Here is a 22,987-nt window from a genome sequence, read left to right as displayed (position 1 = left end):
GAATTGTTTGCGACCTTATACGCAGGCAGTAAAGCAGTCGCTGGCGATGCTGTGGAGGGAGCCGCAATGTGCACGTTCAACATAATTGCTCATGTCCAGCTCACCGGTATCTTACTGCGTCACTCATATTCGTCCTTACCTGCATGGCGTATCGTTGGTTTGCATCGTACACTGTAGGGCTGAGGACCAGACTGACATCTGGTCAGTCTTACAGGTACATTGAACGGTAAGTCAGCATCTCTTCGAACCAAACAACAGTCTGCACGTATAGTCTAGATCGAATAGCCAAAGAGAGAGCTGAATACTCCGCATCCATTTAACATTTCAGCCTTGCTGACTGCCTCCGCGGAGCGCGGCTCAACGAGAACTCTGGGAGGAAGCGACAACAGACAACACTTCTTTTCGCGCACATCCCAGGGCTGTCCCACCGTTACGCAAAGGTACTAAGAGCAGTGATAGATAGCTATCTCCATTGGGGTGTCGCAGCCGTACGGGTACCTGTTTCGTGTAAGCCAGGACGCTGATACTACAAATGGTCAGTCCATCTTAGGTTTGTACCATTTGAAAGTGTAACTTGGCAAACAATGGAAGACCATGCAACGGGTTGGAGCCGCGTGTCATAGTCATTGTGGCCAACTCATTGTGAAGTTTCACCTGAGTAACAGTGTATCTCGCATATACCTGCGTAGTCGCGACTGGACAACAATCTTCTCTATGGTTGCTGGCAGACAGTAACAGAGCAAGCATGGACCTCTTCTGTATCGGACATTGACGCAGCACATGCTAACCCCTGACATAACGGCCCAATGCAGAACATAAGGAAGCATATACGGTACGTCAAGTGAGTCTCATGACCTTACCACGAAAGATATCGCTGACCTCGATATGCAACTAGAATCATTCTTTCCGCATCGAACATTGGTCTCCTTTGCTACCTTTACAAGAGTCACAAAGTCATAGATATGTATGAACGCTTCGATCACACTCTCAAACACTATCTACCAAAGATATTGCCCATGCTTTCTCCGCCGCCGTACTTACCCTTCGACCATCGTACTTCCACCTCAGGACCGTGTCTCGAACGAGGCGATGACTATCGTTGCACCATATCCAAACCATCTTCGCATTTCACCATAGTCAGCATATCCATCCACCTCCACAAGCATATCGATCTCGATAGGGTCCCCTGCTGGAGGCTACGAAGAAAACTCGTTGCCCTGGACCAACCAATCTGCGCACACAGATGCACCTCCGACCCGGCTTTCTTCCGAGCCATTCGTCGACGAACCAACTCGATATGTATCTCCTTCGGTTCGAGGGAGTACTTACCTTTCTTTGGAAGATGGAGAGACAGGAGTAGAATTTGGCGGTGTACGGAAGAGGGTTGCAACATGTCAGCGTGGATCACGCATGATTGCGATAGTGGGAATATCAGATTGCACGCTAGGACGCATTATGTGGGCGAGTTGAGCGAGGACGATGCGTTGCTGTTGGAGGCAGTGAAATCCAGGGCTGCGGAGGGAGGAGGATTGAGGTATGAATGAGGATTATGGGTGTGCTATAAGACTATTTCATTGACCGCAGCGGAAGCAACACGCAATCCGCTCGTTGCTTAGCGCGCCTACTTTTGGCTCCCGTAAAGCAGCAACGAAGACCACGCCACAGATAGTGCTTCATCTACCATCTACCAGTTTCGCTCTGAACGGGCGGTGAAATTGACATGATTGTTGTTCCAAGTTTGGTTGTAACCTTTCTTCTGCGCTGGGTGACTCTGCTCGAGAACGCTTTAGGTCATGAGTGTACATCTTTAGCCAGTCATGTACATAGCTCTTCACCATTTTGTCAACCCCAACTGTTCAGGTACATGAACGGCCCGTTCCTAACCTCTTTATCCGGAGTCAAGGTTGTTTCTTATACCTCCAGCATGTGATAAAGACGTTAATGAAGGACCTTTTACTGTTTTACACCTCGTGACAGAAGTTTCAGCAGCTAATCAATCCTAAGAGAGTAAGACTAGGTTGGATACTTATAAAGTTTCTACTTTATATATATTAGTAAGAGATTTCTTTTAATAAAGAGCAAACTCCTCTATTTATGTAATAAAAGGTGCACTCAATGTAAAGGTTATTGTTCTTTGACAAGGGCGCTAAATCCTAGCGTTCGACAGGAATACGCAGCAAGTATATAAACTACACTACTAATCCTAAGTCACGGGGTGCAAATAGTCTTTCGTTAACAACCCATACTAGTATATCTCCGGCAATTGATAATCTCCGAAGATTGCCGAGGCCGCCCTGAAGACCAGCACCTAACTTTTGACAACTCTATCCATAACCATTTTTAAAGCAATCAAAGCAACAACAGTTGAATTAGACTTGGTTACTTGTTCACCGCGACAGCACAGCAACCACAACAGCGTCTGCAGGCCCCATCAGTACATCATCCTTCATCTGGGGCCTGAAACAAGCTTTCATAAAACCACGACTCCGGCATGGCACTTGACATGCGCGCAAACACTCATCCCCACAAATATAGATCCGATCAGGTATCCGTTGCAAAGAGGGACAAGCGCTGATAGCATAATGGTCGAGACCTCGAAACATGAAACGTCGACAGAACGAAGAAGAAAGCCAAGCTTTACGCACGCTATGAGGTCCCTGTAAGGGGTGTTTGGGAAAAACAAGGAACTGACGCAACCCAATCTTGATGTGCATGCGAGGCTTCGCTGTGGAAAGAGGAACCCAGATCTGGAGGATGTGTGCTTTTGCGATGGTTCGGTGTCGCGATTGACGCTCCACCCCCGCAGACGAGGCATGAAGATCATGCACTCTGCGTGCAACACGAGCGCTCATCCTGCTGGGCCGCAGATATGGTGGGAAATGGATTGAGATGGATCGACACCAGGATGGTGCGCATACGCACCCTACGCCTGTATTCATATACCTTTGGTGCCTTAGTCCACAGGCTCCTCGAGACCTTCTTTCTTTCTTCAGTCGCTCTTTTCAACTCGTCGTTCGTTTTTCAGTCACTCGTTTCTGCTGAGCAGTTCTTCCATTCACAATGCATTTTTCGTCACTTCTCGTAGCGGCCGTTGCCGTTCTCCCTACCGCCGTCTTCGGCCAGCTTTCGGGCAAAGTTGGTCCCTTGACAACCCACGCTGCCAAAACCGCGAAGAAGACTTGCAATGTCTTGAAGTATGGTGGCAAGGCTGATAAAAGCACTGATCTTGGCCCTGCTCTTTTGAGTGCCTTTGCGGCTTGCAAGACAGGCGGCACTGTTGTTGTCCCTTCTGGTGACTATGCTATGAAGACGTGGGCTACGTTCGAAGGCGGCAAGGCGTGGGCTCTGCAGCTTGATGGTGTTATCTACCGTACTGGTACCGATGCTGGAAACATGTTGTTCATTCGCAACGCGAACGACTTCGAGATGTTCAGCAGCACCGGCAAGGGTGCTGTACAAGGTAAGTCGAACTCTTCATTTCTTGCAAAGTCCACATGTTGATGTTTTCATCAGGTCTTGGATATGAGGACCACAAGAACGGCAAGCGCAACGGTGCTCGCCTCTTGCGTGTCGAGAAGACCAACAACTTCTCTGTGCACGATATCATCCTTGTCGACGCCCCGATGTTTCACTTTGTTATGAACACCGTCACCAACGGCGAGGCCTACAACATGGCCATCCGTGGTGGTGACTGGGGTGGCCTTGATGGTGTCGACATCGTCGGTACGAATGTCTGGGTCCACGACGTACGTTTCTCTCTCAATCCTTGTTATCCCCCTTTTCCTTCTTCTTAGCGGCTAACATACCCAGATCATGGTCACAAACAAGGACGAATGCGTAACCGTCAAGTCGCCCTCGACCAACCTGCTCATCGAGAACATCTACTGCAACTGGTCGGGCGGCTGCGGCATGGGCAGTCTTGGCGCCGACACGGCCATCTCTAAGATCCAGTACAAGAACATTTACACGTGGAAGTCGAACCAGATGATGATGATCAAGGCCAACGGCGGCTCTGGTTACGTTGAGGATGTGCTCTTCGAGAACTTCTCCGGCCACGGCAACGCATACGCCTTCAACATCGACCAGTACTGGGCGTCCATGAGCGCCATCGCTGGCAACGGCGTGCAGCTCAGCAACATCACGGCCAAGAACTGGCGCGGCACGCAGGCCAACGGCGCCCAGCGCGGGCCCGTCAAGGTCGTGTGTGCCGATACGGCGCCTTGCACCGATATCAACGTGTCGGACATCAACATGTGGACCGAGACGGGCAACAAGAACATCAACCTTTGCCGCTCTGGCCATGGATCTGGAGCCTGCTTAAAGAGCGGAACTGGTGCGTATGCACAGATTACCCAGACTGTTACCACCGCGCCTACTGCCTACTCGGCGGCCAGCATGAAGGAGAACTTGCAGACGGCGTTCGGTACTGCAAGCAGCATTCCTATCCCGACTCTTCCTGCCAGCTACTACCCCAACACGCCGCCTTTCAGCAAGCTTGCTAGCCAGTAAGTTCATCCTGTCATCTGGAAGTAATATGGATGGAAGAGCTCGATCTGTTTCTTGTACGTAGTTCGACCTGAAGTGAGTTGCCTCACAATCATCCATCGACCGCGTGTTGAGGTCATCTAAATGTCATTTTCCATCACACTTTCTTGGTCTTAGGTGCAGCAATAAATGTCATCAACCTGGTAGAAGCCAAGCAATACCAACATTCATACCACTAAGCCCACATAGCCCTGAACTTCGTGTCAAAGTCCGCTTTTAAGAGCTTGAACGCCTTGAGCACGTTCAACAATCCAGTCTGCTCATCCCAAGCAACCTCGCCCTTCTCCTCGTCGCTGTCCTCCCCATCGTCCCAGTTCTCGCCGTCACTACTCGAGCTCTCTGCCTCTTCGTCCCAGGACTCAACGACCTTCTTCTTTTTCTTCGCAAGCTGGATGGGAAGGTTCTGCTGCTGCGCAGGGCCCCTGACGCCTTGCGCACCAGATTGAGGTCCTGTAGCTTCATCCCCACCAGGTCCAGTGGGCAGGAGCTTGTCCTCCTGCTCCTCCTCCTCGTCATCTCCTCCACCGCGCACGTCGATGAAGTCAAGGTCAGATTCAGTGCCGAGGTTCATGAAGTTGGTCAAGCTGGTGACGATGGTTGCAAGCACCATACTGAAGTCGTTGAGTACGAACCAAATGTCTCCGCGGCGGATCCTATTTGCTGTGACAACAGCGGTGGCGTTGCCATGCATGAAGAAGTCGTACAGGTAGGCATTGAGGGGCAAGTCAGAGTCTTCTGGGTAGATGCCGACATACGGTACCACAGCTTCTTCAAGGAAGATTCCGGACCTGCTTGTGGTGCAGAGATCGTGAATAGACTCGAACTCATCGTTGTGGCCTGAGAGCGCGACGAAGGAAGACCGCACCTTGATGGGCGAGGGGAATGAATTTGACTTGCCACCAACCTTAGTCGTGGTCAAGGGGAGAGTGTTGTCAGCCTCCTGGAGGTGCTGCTCAACAAAGGTGCGGACGTAGGATGTGAATATGTCCAATGTTTGTTTGTTGTGCTTGCGCAGGACACTGACTGCGTTTTCGGGCATGTTGGGTAGGAACACAACTGACGGACTGCCCTTGACTACTTCCTGCACAAACTCCTCATCGGCTTGTCTGCAGTGAAGGCGGCCAAAGAGGTGGGACATAGTGAGCATGAGCTCGCGCAAGACCGAGTCCTGGTTTGTGTTCACCTTCGCGCACAACTCGTGGAAGTATCCATTCTTCAGCAGTGCGTGGAAGGCGAAAGAAGAATTTTCGGTAAAGTACAGATGACTAACAGCACCTGCAAAATTGAGTGGCGTTCCTCGAGAGTCCAACAGCGATTGCCTGCGCAAATACTCGATAGAGAAGCGTAGATGGTGCAGAACAGTCATCTTCGACTCCTCGCCACCAAGGTACACACGAGGCTGAGACAACAACGCGTTGATACACCGGACGGCGAACGGCGAGTTCTCAGAGTCGTGCAAGAGTGTGAACAAGCGTAGCACCAGAGTTGTGGTGATTGGGAAGTGTCCGTTGAGATCAGGTAGACGAGAGCTGATGAGCTTGTTGATCTTGCTGAGTGAGATGCCATGGAAGACAACGTTACCAAGCGAGTCGAATCCACGGCGACCCGCACGACCAGCGGCTTGGCGGTAGTTGAGAGCCGTCAGGAAAATGGAGTCGCCAGAGAAGACAACAGTCTTACAGGGCATGTTGATACCAAGGGCAAGGGTACCCGTCGCGATGACAACCCTCAGGTAGCCTCTCCTGAACAGCACTTCGACGGCGTAGCGGTACTTACGGTTCATACCAGCGTGATGAACACCAATACCACGCTGCAGGCCTTGGATAAATATCTCGTCAACGCCGCGGTATCGGAGCTCCTTCTCGTGGTTACGGAGTTCCTCACTGGACAGTCTCTTGCTGTTCGCAAAGTGGAAACCCTCCAATGGCCTATCTGGATCGAAGGTCGCAAAGGGGCTGACCTCGCGATTGGCAGCCTCCATCATCTGCTCTTCCTTCGTAGTACCCTTCGCGGCGCGAACACCTTGCTTGGCACGGCGGGCAACCTCCTTCTTGTACTCTTCCCACTCACGCAACTTTTCTGCCCACTTCGGGCTGGTCTTCTTCCACTCGGTCTCGGCCTCTTCCAGCTGGGTTAAGACGGTACGGCACATCCTCTCGCAGACGGCTCGATCGTAGTTGAAGATGATACCTGGAAGAGCATCTTGCTGATGCAGCTCTGTCAACAGAGGCAGGATATTGTCAACATCGTGGTTGCTCGCTGGGTCATCGACTTCCATGTCATCTTGAATTGGCTCTGCGTTATCACTGTCCTTGATCTGAAGAGCCAATTTTGTGACGGAGGAGCTGAAGTCCTTTCGTACAGCTTCGAATGGAGAGTTTTCATCTGCCATCCACTGAGCGAGCAGAGTCTTGAGTCCCGATTCCCATTCAATGATGTCAGCCTTGCGCATAACCTTAGGAAGCACACTTGAAGGGGTAAGAGACTTGTCGACTGGATATTCCTTGGTCTGGTGCTTGGACATGCTTTGCCAGAGGAAGTAACAGTCTCGTGCTTCTAACGAGAAGTCACTTGGCATACCACGCCTTCGGTTGGTAAGACTGGCGACAGGATGCATGAAGGTGAAGTTGGGTACATCGTCCAGGCCTAGACGAGCAAATGTACGGTTTGCTGACAGCGGAAGGGATGCCGCGAGACGCTTTGCTGAATCCTTTGGTGGTATGTACAGAAACTTTCGCAGATCGGAGTAACGGTGCTTGTGCTGAACCATGGTCAACTCGTTACCAGCAGCTTTTTGTGTAGAAGAGAGCCAGTCGCTGAAAGCCTCAGCGTTTCCGACGGTGGCGGAAAGAGCGATGATGGGGCAGGGTGCCATAAGCAGGAGCTGTTCCCAGATCAACCCGTCTTCAGCTTGGCCGATGCAGTGCACTTCATCGAAGATGATCCACTTGACTCGCTCGGACCAACTTCTGGCGTTGGTGGGCGCGAGCAACATAATCTGGAGAATGTGAGGTACTGTTACCAGGATCTGACAACCGGTAGGGTTGTTGACACGAGTGTCACGTGTGTGAATACCCCAAACCGAGTTGGCGTACTTGTAGTTCTTTGAGAAGCGAGCTTGTACTTCGGCTGCGATCTGGTTGACAAGTGCCTTTGTGGGAGCCACGTACACCAAGACGTCGTCGTTACTTGACTCTAGGACCTTCTGCATGGCGTAGAACGAGATGAATGTTTTACCCGCTGAAGTCGGAGCTACGACGAGCAGACTGCGGCGGGCATCGATCTCGTCCAAAACCTTCCGTTGCCACGCATCTGGCTCGAAAGACACTCGAGAGTCCGGAGCCGAGTCCATGGTTCGGTCGAAGTACGGTCCACAATAAAGCAGCTGGAACTCTTCTGGTGATAGGCTCAGAGCGATGTCCGCACTCGACGTATCATCCAGGGTGAGTTGAAACGGCAGCTTTCGGTCGCCCTCTGTTGGTGGAATTTGCAAAGAAGGAAGCTTTAGACGGTCGATGGTCTTCGTAAGACATGCGGCTACTGTCTTCGTTACGGTGGAAAGACCACAGATAGCTCTGACTGCATCGAAGATCAGCGCGGCGGTGTACAGACCCTCTTCTTTGTCGTTTTTACGACAGTGTTCCATCCACATCTTCAACAGAACGTTCAACATGTAGAGACGAACTTCCGCCTCTAGAGCCTTTCGCTTGATGTCTGTGTTGAGATTGACAAGGTACTTCTTTGCCTTCTCGTATCGCGTTGTCAGGTCGACTTCCTTCTCGAGACCATCGCAGACAACAATCCAGGCTTTGATTTGTTTCTCTGCCGTGTCCTCCTCTTTACGCTTCGAGCTCGCTGCAATATCGGCGAGCATGTTCTGCTTGGCCTGGTTCTTGTTCTTGCCACCTGGCTTCCCACCTTGCTTCTTTGGCTTCTTGCTATCCGAATCTTGGCCAGGCGTTCCCGGTCTCGACGGAACTGGTGTGTTGGCTTTTGAGGCGCCGACCATAATTGTCTCCGGCTCAAGCGCCTTTCCGACTGCATTCGTGAGACTAGCAGCATAGGTTGTCATTTCAGCCATGAAGAACTGGTTGCGGCGGAGTGCTTTCTTTGCTGCTTTCTCGTCTTTCACAACGGGACCACTTTTACTCTGCAGAGGTTTGGTATTGTGCCAATGCGAGACTTCGCGAAAGATCGTTGCCGATGTCGAATCGACCTTACCGTCAGATTTGGCTACTTTGAGATGGACTGGAGAAAGGTGCTTGTCAAACACCTCGTTAGAAAACGGGAGGAGGCGGTAGGAAGCCCCGTCGTCTGACTTCTCGGCGTTGCCGTTAGACTTTTCAGTCGCGGTTGCAGCACCGTCTGCCCTTGCGAGCTCCTCCTGACCACACAGAGTGGATGCAGCTCTTGCCAAAGATTGGAAGAGCTCCGAGCTTGGGGCCGAGGGGTCTTGGAGGCAGGATGCGAACAAGCGTCCGTCGATGAGATCTGCAACATCGCAAGTCGTGGCTAGCTCACTGATTTCTTGGCTCCACGCGGCTTGCGCGAGAACTCTGCGAGCTTCTTGACAAAACTCGAGAATCAAGGTGCGGGATTCTTGCGATGGCTCTTGGTACTGCATCAATCGGTCCGGCAAACTCAGCTCCGAGAGTAGTGCAGTATGGCGAAGCAGAGCAACAGCAAAGTTTTGGTGGTTCTTTGACTTCGATGCAAACTTCGAAGCGATAAGTACCGCCAGGTACTCCCGCTCCGTGAAAGAATGCTCATGGATTGACTTAACAGTTGCCAATGACTGCTGTAAAGTTGCAGTGTCTGTTTCAGCATTTGAATCTGGTGTTGGGGTCTGTGGCAGAGTATGTTAGCTCTGCTCTCTGATGTCCCTACATGTGACGCCTCAACCTACTTGCGTAGGGTGGGATGTAGAGCAGCGAACTTGCGCGACTATTGCTTACCGTTTGTGAGATCGCTAAGGTCATAGCACGCGAGTGCTCGAGAACAGACGCTATGGCCTTGGTGTCATTGAACTCCAGGCCGTTAACAAGTGCAGCACTGTAACCTCGCTGCATCATAGTGTAGATCAGTGTGCGGAGTGATGCCTTGTATTGCTCTTGACGCTCCCCAAGACTCTTGTCCTCGCTCTTGAGAGAGTCGATATCTTTGTGCAGGATTGCTCTCTTACGAACGTCTTTCGTGGATGCTCCATCGTGGCACAGGATGAAGTAAACGTCTGTTATACTGAGGTAGTCTTCGAAGGCTTCAGACGTTGATGATGGGAAGACCTTGACCTCGATGTCTGGGTGAACTGGGCGCAGGTTGACTTGCAGATGACGGATGATGGCCGCTCGTGCTAGAAGATACTTTTCGCTAACGGCAGGCGAAGCATCTTGAGGAACGCAAAGATCTTGATATTCGTCGAAGAAAGCAATGTGAAAGTTGCAACGACGGGAAACAAGACCATGCAGGAATTTTTCCACGGCATATGAGGCGTGTAGCAGCTGCAGTCCAGGTTCGAAGTCGATCTGTGCATCGCTAAAGCAATGGAGCAGAAGTGACTCACCATGAATCAAGAATCGTTCGCTGCCCGCGAAGTCGCCCACAAGATCAACACGGCGACTGAAGAGTTTGGAGTACCATTGTAAGATTTGATCTGTAGTGTCCATCCGTGACAAGACCGCAGAATTATCGCCAGCCATATTGTGTGGCGGCGAGAAGAGATGTGGTATAGATGATTACAGCTGGTTGTGGACAGCAATCATCAAAAATAGAGGTATTTCCTCCTCAGTGGAATGGATGTAGCAGCCCGTGCTCAGCGAAAAGCCGCCGGTCGTGAGTGGCTTGAAGTCTGTGCAGGCCGCAAGCACGATAAGCTTTGCGTCGCAATCCCAGTTGTCTGCACACCGAATGGAGCTGCTTCGAATGGGCACACTGCTCTTGCAATGGCTAAGGAAGGTATAGAGGTAACGTGAGTCTCTGGAAGTCGTGTCGTCGAATGGGGCGGATGGGATGGCAGTGTTTGTTGGGGTCGAAGACGTAGGAGAATATTTTAGGAAAGGTGAGCAAGAAGCGCTTGCCGTTTAAGGCGCTAGGAGCGGGCGGTCAAGGAGCCGCCCCGGCTTCGCTTGCCACATCCGAATCGGTCCAAAGCGGGTGTGGAGTTCATTGAATTGTTGGGACCGCCTTGGTGCCAACCAGAGTCACACCTGTTCCATACATTTACTGTGCCTTCTCTTTGACCTTTGGTTCCACCAACACCCTGTGAATTTTTCAAAGACTCTAGAAGCTACTGTTCAGCATTTTGTTGGTACAGTGTGCTCATGTGCAGGGCTACTGTGTTGCAATCTTGCACAACTCCCTCGCGTACCCAGAAATATCACCGTTATCAGAGCCGGCGATTCACCTTTTTGACAATTAACGTCCAGAGCTATGGTAAACTGCTGGAGGGCGAGCATTGCTGGCGAGATGCGTTCCACGTACGCGAATCGGAAGTGTCGAGTAGGAGCTGGCTCCAGCTATGTATTGCCTCACGTACCATCACACAAGTAAGAGCAAAGGGGGGTTGGAAGTGGTTTCCAGAGAACTCAGTTCGAGAACCAACTGGTTCGATGGGTCGTAGCCCCTATTAGGGATACGATACAGCATGTACGGCACCATGGTGCATGGAAAGAAATGGTAAAGGAAAAAGGCTGCAAGAAAAGTGGTGAAGACCCTGGACTGCCCTGTTATCGCGGGTCACAGGGTACTCAACGTGAAAGACGCCGTATAACGGTAACACGTGTCAGGTATGTTCGATAGTCGCACCAAGCCGTGGTCAGGTTTCCAATGCGAATTCCCATCGCAAAGCCAATAACGGAGAACTGTGAAACGTCGATACAGCATTACAGCTTGTGACAGTACAACCGTTATCGTGTGAAGTGACTTGAAACCTGTCCAAGTAGGGTCAGAAGGCGCGCACAGTACGGGGCGTAGCACCTACTCGCACTACTGTCATGTACCCCAGAGATCAGACATCCATCGGTGCAAGGGGTTCGAGCTTGGCGTGAAGTCAGTATTGGTAGGCATCACTGGGGACACAACATACTGAAACTAGACGGTTCCAGCCTACCGGGCTCGGGGGTGGTTGAGGCGGTGGGGAGGGTGGCTCGTCTCTTGATCCATTGTTCACTGAGGCAGATGTGACAATGGTCAAGTGTGTGGCGTTGTTGAGCTGGTGGTATCGCAGCACCCTCGTGTTCGATCCGGGCTTGGTGACGGCCATGGTAGTTACTGAATGCGAATTGAAGGAGCTGATCTGACGGTACAAGTACAAATTATGAAACTGAGTTGTAGTAGATCTATCCGCAAAGACAAGTGTTTTTGCTGTTTGAAGAGGCGAAAGACGCTGTGTGGTTTTTAAGAGACCAATGTCGTTGCTGGGTGTTAAATAGTCTGTGACCAGGGCCCGATCAGTCAGTCACCGGAGGAGTCTGCCTAGCTGGCGCATGCAGAAAGACAATTACAATTGCAACGGGCCGTACGGGAAGACGGGTGGCGTCAGACAAAGCTAGGTGAGGAGAAATTGACCTGGAATGAGATACTTGTTTGGTTGGTAGGGGGTACAATCGGGAGATGTAGCCCTTCCCCGTCGTCAAGAAAACCCGACATGGCAGTAAGATTGGCAGTCCCAGCAACGGTAAGAAACGTGGCTGCGGATAGGGGAAACGAAGGTGTACATTGAAATGTGCGTGTAACCATAACAAGCAAGGATGGAGAAAGATCGCGAAGGCACTATTTGCTGGGGATGAGCTGCCGCGGCCGTCCAGGCGATGAACGATGCTAAGGCGACTGGTGTTTTGTAGGAAGGGTTTGAAATGGCGGTCTGCTATGCTGGGACCAGTCGAAGGTGCTGTTCAGAAGCAGAGCTTCCTAGGCCATGCGTATGGCTGCGAGGGGCCGTGATTGAGCAAGCGAGGGGTGAAGTCATCATTGGCCGTAGAGCCAACCGCCGGCCAGATCAAACTTCCAGATTCATTGATTTGCAGCAAGGCCATGTTTGTCTGCAAACCGCTAGACCACAACTGGTGTTCCATCAGTGTGGAAGCGGGCAGAAACCTAAAAATCCATCAAGCTGGAGAGATGCAGCTTTCGTGTACAAACCGGGGTGATCGGTGAAGATATCGGTGATGGGTCGTCGCATTGCCAGTGCAAGAGTAAGAGCAAAAGCGAGAGGGGAGCGAAGGGAGGGAATGGACCTGAAGGGCGGAGCGGGCGCGAAGCTTGGCGGTCGAGCTTCACGTCGCGACTTCCTTCCCAAGGACCCAAGCACGCACGCACTCACGCACCGACTAGCCCAGCGCCCCGCCTCACGTGCTTTCACCTTCTCGCCTCCACCTCGACACGCATCTCAGCAAGACCAGATTGTGTGCGCCGTATACGAAGATTCCACTCCCGAGTCTGCCGAACTGTGTCGCACGCGCGCGTCCGGGATGTGCTTCACTTGCTCATAGGGCTGGCCGTCACGTCCTCCAGACCTGCGTCACCCGCGCCGGTGACACGCTATTGTTTCTCCCATCGGCTCAGCTGCTACCGCTCCGCTTCATTCAACGCGACACGACCGCGACCGAACCGCCCCCTCGTTGACAGCTCATCGCCGGCATTGCGCTGCCCAGCATGTCCTCCGTCTGGAACCCCGACAATGTGCGAGACGTCGCCGAATCAGTTGGCATCGCCTCACTCGCCGACAACGTCGTCGAGGAGCTAGCGCGCGACGTTGACTTCCGGCTTGCACAGGTACTGGAGGAGGCTCTGAAATTCATGCGACACGGCAAGCGGACGACGCTGAGCACACAGGACGTGTCCAATGCTCTGAGAATATTGAATGTGGAGCCGCTTTACGGCTACGAGTCCACTCGGCCGCTGCGCTTTGGCGAGGCTTCCCTGGGGCCTGGACAGCCGTTGTACTATGTCGAGGATGAGGAGGTTGACTTTGAGAAATTGATCAATGCGCCGCTTCCCAAGGTGCCACGAGAGGTCACATTCACAGGCATGTCATCACACCTGCTCACGTTCTCCTGTACCCGAATCGATCATCTCTAACAAGCTGCAGCGCACTGGCTCGCCGTGGAAGGAGTGCAACCATCGATACCCCAGAACCCAACGGCGACCAACCAGGGAGACCTGTTGCCCAAGGGAACCAATGCAAATCCTCATCTCGCGGCAGCCAACGGTCTGGATAACGTCAATGTCAAGCCGCTGGTGAAACATGTGCTCTCCAAAGAATCGCAAGAGCTTTTCGCCAAGCTCTCCGGTGCACTCATCGATGAGACGAACATTGAATGGCAAAACGCCGCGCTTGCGGCTATTCGAACAGAGCCTGGCATCCACCAGCTAACAACGTACCTGCTCACCTTCATCGCTGAGAAGGTCACCCACAGTGTGAAGAACCTGTTCGTGTTGCAGCAGATGATGCAGGCTACTAGCGCCCTGCTGGACAACCAGGCTATTTATTTGGATCCGTATGTCGCATACATGGTACCGCCTGTCCTGACCTGTTGCACGGGTAAATACCTAGGACCAAAGACACAAGCAGCGTCCTCGAACGCCTTATCGGAAACGCTCAACGGTGTTGGCCCCAACGGCCACAGTTCGAATGGCCCAGACCATTTCAAATTACGCCAGTTGGCTGCCTCGATCCTTAGCCGCATCTGCCAGAAGTATGGGTCATCGAATCAGGGGCTCAAGTCGCGGATCGCAAGGACGTGCCTACGGCAGTTCATGGACATTGGCAAGCCGCTGGGCACGCACTACGGTGCACTACTAGCGCTGCTGATCATCACTGGGAATGAGGGCATGAAGATGCTTGTGTTGCCTAATTTGAAGATTTACAATGACGACGTGCTCAAGGGTGCCTTATCGGACGAGAGCAAGAAGAAGGACGCGGAGCGAGTGCTTGCTATCCTGCTCGAAGCCCTCAAGGCACTGGGAGGCACAAGATCTGCAACAATGACCAACGGTGTCGCTGATATGGAGGGGCTGAGGGAACGATTGAACGGCAAGGTCGGCGACGTTATTGCCGACCAGATCATCGCCAACAACTTCTCCGCGGCTGCGCAGGCCATCCTGGAGACAGATGTCAACATTTGAGGTGGATGGAGTGGCGTTGGTTGCGATGCATCATTGGCGTTAGGTAGGGATCCTGGATGATATCATATTTGTAACGAGTAGCAAGAAGCAAGAAGCAAGAAGCGAGAGTGTGGGCCTGTCCAAGTTATGGAACAGCTGTTCTTTTCTGTCTCTGACTGATTCATGGAGGCGTTGGCGTTGCGATCTCTTACATGTGATTGACTTGCCAAGAAGCGTGGATGCGCTAACCTCCGACAAGTCTACAGTGTAGATTGCCGCAGTGCACGCATCCCTACACAAAGCATAGCACGCGCCGAAAAGATATCAACATGTGGATTGTCAACTGGTGAGTGGCTTACATACTTTGCATTGACACATAGCTGACCGCCCTCTTTAGGTGTATGTGTTCCCTAGCCTCCACGTAGCCCATGAGCGCCGCACCCCAGCACCTGCGCAAAGCACACGACGCTGATACAGCCACCTAGTCTTCGAAGTCCTGGCCTCGCTCGGCCTCGCCAACAAGCACGCAAAGCTCCTGTTCCTCGGTCTCGACAATGCCGGAAAGACAACCCTATTGCACATGCTCAAGAACGACCGCGTAGCCGTTCTGCAGCCCAGTACGCACACCGCCCCTCATCGCCCTCACTGAATCCCTGCTGACACGCTCTAGCTCTCCACCCAAGTAGGCGTCTTGCCGCCCTCCACTCCTACTCCCCCTAACGCGATACAGCCTCTGAGGAGCTCTCCATTGGCAACGTCAAGTTCACAACCTTCGACCTGGGAGGCCACGCGCAAGCCCGCCGCTTATGGCGTGATTACTTTCCCGAGGTCAGCGGTATCGTGTTCCTGGTTGATGCCAAGGACCACGAACGTCTCGCCGAGTCCAAGGCGGAGCTCGACGCGCTGCTTGCTATGGAGCAGCTGGCCAACATTCCCTTTGTCGTGCTCGGAAACAAGATCGACCACCCAGAGGCCGTGTCCGAGGACCAGCTGAGGGCGGAGCTTGGGTTGTACCAGACGACAGGTAAGGGCAAGGTACCGCTGGAGGGCATCAGGCCTATCGAGGTCTTCATGTGCAGTGTGGTAATGAGGCAGGGTGAGTACTGGAGCAAACGCTGACGCAAAGGATGGCTATTAACTTGCACCAGGTTACGGCGAAGGCATCAGGTGGCTCAGCCAGTACGTCTAGAGACCTCGAAAACCGAGCGAACGAACGAGTGATGCAACTCACGGACACGTACCAAACACATCGTCAGACGCGGTGATACGATGGCGACACGGCAAGCGAAGAACACACAGCCAGGCGCTGATAGGGGCAAGCGCAAAAGCGGGAAATACGAGAGCCTCACAGCATTCAAAATAGGGAAACAGGCTTTCAAAACAAATTTGTTGACTCAATATCGATTGTAACTGATCACTGATCCCTTCTTTGCACAGCACTCTCAGTCGGTTTTGCCTTTAACAAGTGGTAGCACCAGTCCTTTATCCTCTCCACCGTCATCTGCCCACCGCACAATCCTAGCAGCAGCTCGATCCACAGCACCATCCACCAAAGCCAAGCCAACATCCACCCAGCTCGCCCGCATCTCATCGCCCCCCAGCCGCCCCAGCTCCCGACCCAGCGACGCCCGTCTACCCTGCGCCTCGCGCGCCTCAGACTCGACATAGTCCCGCTCCGACCCAGGTAGCGAATGCGTCGAGCTCGACGCTCGCGACTGTGCAGCCGAACCGCCACGACCAAGCGCCTCCAAGAAGAACGTGCGGTGCTCAGCAGCCCACTCGCCTGAGCCACGCAGACGCACACTGCGGCCAGCCAAGTCCCCGTGAGCGTCTGGCGGCACCAGGTACGGGTTCAGCGGTGACGAGCACGCAAGCCGCGCAGGGCCATCGTGCACCGACGTAAGCGCCACTGCACTCCACTCATCGCGCCCGGCGTCGGCTGCAAGAAGCGCGGTGTACCCTCTTCCTCTAGCGAACGGGTTGATTTTCCCCACGATCCACGCTCTCCACTCGTTCGCGTGCTTTTTGTTCTTTGGCGGTTGGTGTCCGCGTCTCGTTCCCGTTGCCGCTCTTCTCCAGTGGATGGCGCATACGATCACGCTCCATGCTGCCGCAGTTGCGAGTATAGAGAACATGGTAATGGTTAGCCAGACCGGCATACTCCAGGACGGGCCGTTCGGGCGGGTCGTAAGCGGTCCTGGTTCGCGCTGCATGGCGCATTCGCAGACACGCCGTGGGACAATCAGTTGCGGATATAGAAGCGCTGGCGGTGAAGATCTGAAGTAGTTCGCCGTCGGCCGTTGATTCGGTGCAGCGGGAGGTTGTGTCGGAGCTGGAGAGTCTGTCGCGGGTGCCAAGGAAAGCGGTATTGGTCCGGTTCTTGAAAGTGAAGGTGGAAGTGAAGGTGGAAGTGAAGGTGGAAGCGAGGATGATAGAAGTGCATGGTCAACCCCCACTAACCCCGATATCAAAGGAACGACAATCTCGGAGAATGAACTCACGTCCTGTAAACTCCCGTGCCGGATGTGCGTGACGGTCTGCCCGTGCTGGCTACGGTGCGCGGCGGGCGCCATGCTGTATCTACACTGCAAAGCCAGCAAGAAAGTGCGTTTTTTCTGTAAATCCAGGTCTCGAGCCACGGAACGAGGGTCTTGTAACGAGCGAAGAGTTTCTACTGAAATAAGCGCGTAAGGCAAAGTACAAGGCTGGACAGAGACATTGTTCCTCATGTATGAGACGCGTTTGGGCATTGTGTGAATTCCTGATTCAGCAGCCAACGGGGTGTGTAAGACATGGTGTGGGATATTGATGTGGAAACTTCACAGAGATGCTGACGTGTGAATGTAGTGACTTGAGAAGTGCATGTGGATTGAAAACATTATTTAGTCTAGAGTGTGTAGATTCGCTGGTGAATTTCTTGTAAACACCGCCCAATGGAGATCTATGCGGTTTACATGATGCTGAATGAATCGAACACTTTTGCGCAAGCCGAAGCTTAACGACGGTTGAAGTTCAGGAATTTGGCAGCCACAAACAAAATGGCCAAGTTGCTGAAGATGAAAGCGATGAAAATGCCAAGGTCTCTCCACCTGTTGTCGAACGAGTAGCCGAGCGGGATGAAGAACTCGTCACCAACCTTGTAGGCGCAGTAATTGCAAAGGTTGGCGGCCTCATCGAGGAGGTACCCAGGCGCGCCGTTGGCGAAGAAATCGCTCATGTACTCTCCACAAGTCTGGCCGTCTGGAGCACGGAATTGATTGAATTCGCTCGAGGTGCACTTAACGGGCAGGTTGTGGAGTTCAGTGACGACCATACCACCAATCAAACGTGTAAAGGGGTTGAGTTCGTAAAGCCAGACGCGCCAGAATTTGGGGATCTGGGGCTTGGGGATCGTTACACCGCAGAAGAGGGCGAAGATGATGACGATGAAAGGGTTGACGTAAGCCGCAATGAAGGGCGAGGGAGTAAGTGCGGCGATGGCCTGACCGAGGGTGACTGAGAAGATCTCGGTGACCAGAACAATGAAGAATTGGTATCCTGCGCGGGACGACTCAGAGTTGAGGCCAGGGATGTAGTACAGGGGAACGAAGAAGGCGACAGAGCAAATGATGCTGTAAGGCATCTCGGCGACAACCATGGAGAGAGCGAAGGGGAAAGTCGTATACGCCTTGGACATCTGCTCGCGGAAGGAGATCATACGAGCAATGGCGTACTTGGGTTCGACCTGGGCAAGAATGAGGGCCGGGAGAACGGTGACTTGGAAGATGATGAAGACGCGGTATTGCAGCGAGGCACGCGAGTCGTCAACCTGCAAGTACATCAAACCTGTCAATAGGGCGATAATGACGTGATTGAAGAAACGGGTAAAGCCGTAGTTGGGTGTTCGCCAGAAGGAGAGGTTCATGCGCTTGTTCACCAACTTGATTTGGAACATCAGAGGTGTGGCGTACTCCTTCTGCTCGACAGGCTCGGCAGACCCGACTTCCTGTAGACGCTGCTCCTTCATGGAGATGATATCACGCTTGACCTGTGCGAATTCTTCAGAGTCAGTCCAGACATCAGCCCAGTCCTTGTCGCCAATGCGGGGAGCAGAACCAGCGCCTACAGCGTCAAGCATCCATTCGGCCGGGTTGGCAGCGGGCGGGCAATCAGCACCGTGGCGGTGGAAGTACTCGAGAAGAACGTGAGCATCCTTGCCAATGTCACCGAAGTAAACACACTGGCCACCACGCTGGAGAAGCAGGAGACGATCGAAGTTCTCGAAAAGGGCAGAGTTCGGCTGATGAATGGTACACAAAATGGCCTGACCGGCGGCAGCCAGTTTACGGAGGAAACGAACGATGTTAAATGCACTCTGAGAGTCGAGACCGGACGTGGGTTCGTCAAGAAAGAGGAGTAACTCAGGCTTGGCTGCGAGTTCAACACCGATTGTCACACGTTTGCGCTGCTCAACAGCAAGACCAGTCTCAGGATCGCCAATGATAGCATCGGCAATGTCCTCCATCTCCAAGAGAGCAATGACTTCTTCGACGTAGGCGTACTTCTCAGCTTGTGGTGTTTCGTATGGCTGGCGGAGATTGGCAGAAAACCGGAGGGCCTCTCGCACGGTTGCGGCGGGTTCATGGACGTCAAGCTGTTCGGCGTACGCAGTTCCACGCTGGAAGGAAACACCAGGAGGCTTGCCGTCGATGAGCTTGTCACCACCAATGACACCAATATTCTTGCGGTTTGCGAGCACGTCGAGAAGCGTAGTCTTTCCTGCACCTGAAGCGCCCATGAGCGCTGTGAGTTGGCCAGGTTTGACGTATCCATAGATGTGCTTGAGCAACCGAAGCTCGCCAGATGGAACGGGCACGTCGTATGTGAGATCTTCCCAGGTCAGAATGGCCTTTGAGGCGATGTTAAGCTCGGAGCTGTCATCTGCACCCTCTTGCTTGCGGTTACGCCTGTCCTTTTTTTCGCGGAGTTTGGTGTTCAGCTCCTGCAATTCCTGGTCTTCCTTGACGAAGAAGGTAACAGTACGGCCTCCAGCACCCCATTTGACAAACTCTCCGAGAAAAGCGTTGGCAAAAAGGAAGCCAATAATCAAGGCAACGCAGATTCCCCAGTACATCCACAGGTCACCAACGTGCCAAGAGAACGATGACGAAACGTAGTCACGACCGCGGACGATGTACGAGCCAGCAACAGAACCTGGAAGCGTGCAGACTTGAGCGTTGATATCGGTGTAGCCTGGACCGGAGGGAACAAGCGAAGTATCAGCGCAAGTCAAGTCGACTCGAGAAAACTCGTTAAGCATCAGAGCGGCAAAGCCAAGGCCGAGTGCATTGATGTAGAAGATCCATCGCAACCAGACTTGCTCAGACTGCCACTGGATCAAGTATCCGGAAGTCAGCACAAAAAGGGTGATGATGGCCGCGGCGAGACGGATAGCCACATCAAAATCAGGACATAGACAGCCTACAGTTCGGAAGAACAGCGTCATGGCGAGATATCCCGTTGTGATCATAAGGAAGAAGGTGAAGAATGCACCAGCATCTCTAGCTAGACCTGTCATGAAGTACACAATGATGGAGAAAACCATGATCTGAGCGGCGGCGAAAACGAGATCCACTCCAATTTGTGCAATCCATAGGGCGGAAGGTCGGTGAAAGGTGAATGCACGGTGCTTGTTGACAATCGGACGACCCAACATAGTACTTCCGAGCTCAGAGAAGGCCTGGAAAGCGTTGAACAGAAGAGCAATGAACAGGACACCACCACGGGTGAAGGCGCCAGCAGAGGTGTCCGGGAGATCGAGCCAGACAGTACCGATGATGATGGCGACGACAAGGGATGTGAACCAGGAAACAACGAGAGAGAACTTGTCCTGCCACTTGAGCAAGAATTGCCGCTTAGCCAGAGCCCAGACCTGAAGGTGGAATGGGATCGAGTAAACCGACTTGTTCGAGGCGTGACGCTTACCCTCCTTGACAGCGATCTGGAAGTCATCGTAGACGTGCTTCTCCTCTTCCATGGAAGCGTGGTACTGGGACATCTCTGTTGCTAGTCGAGAGGCTACTTCGGACTTGTTGAACGCCTCGGCGAGAGCTTCGGGGGTGGATGGGACATTGGTCTCATCTCGGCCAACCTTGTACTCTCGTTCAAATATATCGGTACAGCCCGTCAGGTAATCGGGTGTGGTCTGGCGAGGCTTCTCGAGGAATCCGAGACCCTCAAAGTAGGCTCGCGCTTCGTCAGCGGGACCGAAGTAAACTTGACGTCCACTGTCAATGACCAAGACTTTGTCAAAGCATTTGTAAATATTCTCAGAAGCCTGGTAAAGCGAAACAAACGTGGTTGTCTTGTAAATGTTGGTGAGCGTGCGTAACGATCGTGCGTAGTCGACAGCCGTGGAAGCATCGAGTCCACGGGTGGAGTTGTCCCAGGACATGAGTGATGCACCCGTGATCATGGTCTCTGCGATGGAGACACGCTTCCGCTCGCCACCCGATACACCACGAACGAAAGGGTTACCGACAACGGTGTTTTTGGTGTGTTCAATGTTGAACATCTTCAGCATCATGTCGATGACCTTTTCCTTGAAGGCTTGCCGCGATAGACCAGCTGGGCGCTTGCCAGGAACCTTTGTCTCAAGAGCGAAGTCGAGTGTCTGGCCGACAGTAAGAGTAGGGTGGTGATTCTCGTCTTCCTCACAGTAGACTGCTTCACCACGATACCGCTTCTCGAAGAAGTGCGACTCGAAAGGACCGTATAGAACGTTGCCGTCGATTTTGGTGTACCCAAATCGCTGGTTACTGATAACCTTGAGGAAAGTAGTGCAACCGCTGCCGGGACGACCGAGGACCAAGCACATCTCACCGGGCTTGAGTACACCCTTGAAGTCCTTCAAGATATCAAACTCCTTGCCCTTCTTGCCAAGGCCCAGTAAGCTCTGAGCAGTCGCGAAGACATTGAAGAAAGAAACGAATGAATCAGGAAAAGTCTGAAACGGCAGTCAGCTATCACAGCTCGGCAGGTTGGAAAAAAGGACTGGTCCTTACCTTGACATAGTTCTTCACGCCACCAATACCGCTAACAGTCAGACCATCCCACACAACGCCAATGCGCTTGGACTTGATTCCTGCAGCCTCTTCCTCATCGCGGTTACCGCGCAATGTCTTCTCCAGGTCAAAAGCCTCTTCAGACGAGACGCTGGACCCATCGACAGCCTTTTCGACGTCGGTGGTAGTGTGGGCCTTGTGGCTGTGACTCTGTACACGGCTCATGCGGCGTGAGATGCCACTCGTGCGCGATAGCTCCTTGGACAATTGAGCGAACTCGGCCTCGGCCCGTTGAACGGCGATACCGCCCTTGACTTGGCTGGCACCCTTCTCATTGACGTACTCAGGGTTGCGTGTAGTCTCACCATAGACTGAGGCAGTCCTGGCGCTTTCATTGTCGCTCTTGATGTGGTGGCGATCCGGGTGGATGTACTCGTATGTTTTCCCCTCGGTCTCCTCACGGGCGGTTGAGTGGTTCAGTGGCACGTTGGAGTTCTCCATGGCGTCGACAAAGATGCAAGGCGCACCTCGACACTATTACCGGAGAGGGTTGTGCAGGGGAAATGTGCTTCCACACTGCGGCACGTCGATTAAAGAACTAGTATTGGGGAAGAAAGCAACAACAAACCGAGAAGGCAAGTGGGCTGGGGGCGGCTGTTGTTATAACAAAAACTGGAGAGGGATGGCAGCGATGGGTCTTATCTCCGCGCAGGCTAGAGATTGTGGGCCCGGGACGCCTCAGGGAGGTTAACACGAGAATTTTAAGATGTCGTTCTCAGCGGCTAGGCAAATGACCAGCTCAGCTACACGTTCAAACCCGCGGCGCGGAGTGGAGCCTGTCATTTGCTCAGCGGACTGCTTCGGACGGACGCCGTCTTGCATTGAAGCAGAAAGGGCGGCGATCGACTCACACCTGGCCAACACAGACGCGCACCGAAGAAGCGATGCTGCGATGCCGAGGGCCCGTGCTCTAGCGGCTGCTACCCGCATCGGGAAGTGCAGTTCAGAAGCAGGCAGTGACGTCGAGCCTCGCAGACGTCTTTGTGGCCGCAAGACACGACGCCAGGTGTCGCGAGCATGTTGCGTGTGTTGCGTGAAACAGCAAGACGGTCTTACGACGGCTTCGGCGGCCATCTGCACGAACAAACCCCTGTTTGGGGAGGGAACGATGGTCCTCATACGTGTAAGGCTGATGTTGCTGCACGGATCCACTAACCACTCTCCACCATCCACCATCCACTATCCACTATCCACTCACCTGCCACTATCCTCTATCCACTACGCCCCACATTGTCTTT

The 22,987-nt window shown here is 53.1% G+C and overlaps 7 protein-coding genes across 7 annotated transcripts, besides 5 other annotated features; 3 read left to right on the top strand and 4 right to left on the bottom strand.

Moving 5' to 3' along the window:
• Window positions 1-3,060: 3,060 nt before the first annotated feature.
• On the top strand, window positions 3,061-4,509 carry EKO05_0010001 (Rhamnogalacturonan hydrolase; the record flags this gene model as incomplete). The annotated part of the gene is made up of 3 exons (XM_038942930.1): window positions 3,061-3,460; window positions 3,514-3,746; window positions 3,811-4,509. The coding sequence occupies 3 exons, from the start codon at window positions 3,061-3,063 to the stop codon at window positions 4,507-4,509; spliced, it is 1,332 nt and encodes a 443-aa protein (XP_038794555.1).
• Window positions 4,510-4,720: 211 nt separating this feature from the next.
• EKO05_0010000 (RNA helicase) lies at window positions 4,721-10,241 on the bottom strand (the record flags this gene model as incomplete). Its single annotated transcript, XM_038942923.1, has 2 exons — window positions 4,721-9,391; window positions 9,501-10,241. The coding sequence occupies 2 exons, from the start codon at window positions 10,239-10,241 to the stop codon at window positions 4,721-4,723; spliced, it is 5,412 nt and encodes a 1,803-aa protein (XP_038794554.1).
• Window positions 10,242-11,590: 1,349 nt separating this feature from the next.
• EKO05_0009999 (uncharacterized protein) lies at window positions 11,591-11,803 on the bottom strand (the record flags this gene model as incomplete). Its single annotated transcript, XM_038942768.2, has 1 exon — window positions 11,591-11,803. One exon carries the CDS (start codon window positions 11,801-11,803, stop codon window positions 11,591-11,593), a length of 213 nt encoding a protein of 70 aa, XP_038794553.2.
• Window positions 11,804-12,722: 919 nt separating this feature from the next.
• Window positions 12,723-12,753: a tandem repeat.
• Window positions 12,754-12,840: 87 nt separating this feature from the next.
• Window positions 12,841-12,866: a tandem repeat.
• A 328-nt stretch (window positions 12,867-13,194) lies between these two features.
• On the top strand, window positions 13,195-14,667 carry EKO05_0009998 (histone H4-like TAF Taf6, SAGA complex subunit; the record flags this gene model as incomplete). The annotated part of the gene is made up of 2 exons (XM_059637659.1): window positions 13,195-13,567; window positions 13,631-14,667. The coding sequence occupies 2 exons, from the start codon at window positions 13,195-13,197 to the stop codon at window positions 14,665-14,667; spliced, it is 1,410 nt and encodes a 469-aa protein (XP_059493642.1).
• Window positions 14,668-14,746: 79 nt separating this feature from the next.
• Window positions 14,747-14,773: a tandem repeat.
• Window positions 14,774-14,975: 202 nt separating this feature from the next.
• EKO05_0009997 (COPII coat GTPase) lies at window positions 14,976-15,835 on the top strand (the record flags this gene model as incomplete). The annotated part of the gene is made up of 6 exons (XM_059637658.1): window positions 14,976-14,992; window positions 15,044-15,045; window positions 15,132-15,263; window positions 15,317-15,328; window positions 15,377-15,742; window positions 15,795-15,835. 6 exons carry the CDS (start codon window positions 14,976-14,978, stop codon window positions 15,833-15,835), a joined length of 570 nt encoding a protein of 189 aa, XP_059493641.1.
• Window positions 15,836-16,088: 253 nt separating this feature from the next.
• Window positions 16,089-17,396, bottom strand: EKO05_0009996 (uncharacterized protein; the record flags this gene model as incomplete). Its single annotated transcript, XM_038946982.2, has 1 exon — window positions 16,089-17,396. One exon carries the CDS (start codon window positions 17,394-17,396, stop codon window positions 16,089-16,091), a length of 1,308 nt encoding a protein of 435 aa, XP_038794550.2.
• Window positions 17,028-17,072: a tandem repeat.
• A 245-nt stretch (window positions 17,397-17,641) lies between the features above and the next one.
• Window positions 17,642-22,190, bottom strand: EKO05_0009995 (ATP-binding cassette transporter snq2; the record flags this gene model as incomplete). Its single annotated transcript, XM_038942928.1, has 2 exons — window positions 17,642-21,631; window positions 21,690-22,190. 2 exons carry the CDS (start codon window positions 22,188-22,190, stop codon window positions 17,642-17,644), a joined length of 4,491 nt encoding a protein of 1,496 aa, XP_038794549.1.
• Window positions 22,191-22,895: 705 nt separating this feature from the next.
• Window positions 22,896-22,970: a tandem repeat.
• Window positions 22,971-22,987: the final 17 nt, after the last annotated feature.

This window comes from Ascochyta rabiei, chromosome 18 (genome assembly GCF_004011695.2).
Source record: "Ascochyta rabiei chromosome 18, complete sequence".
Taxonomy (NCBI): domain Eukaryota; kingdom Fungi; phylum Ascomycota; class Dothideomycetes; order Pleosporales; family Didymellaceae; genus Ascochyta; species Ascochyta rabiei.
The sequence above is the reverse complement of the archived record's forward strand: the minus strand, read 5'-3'. Positions and strand labels throughout refer to the sequence as shown.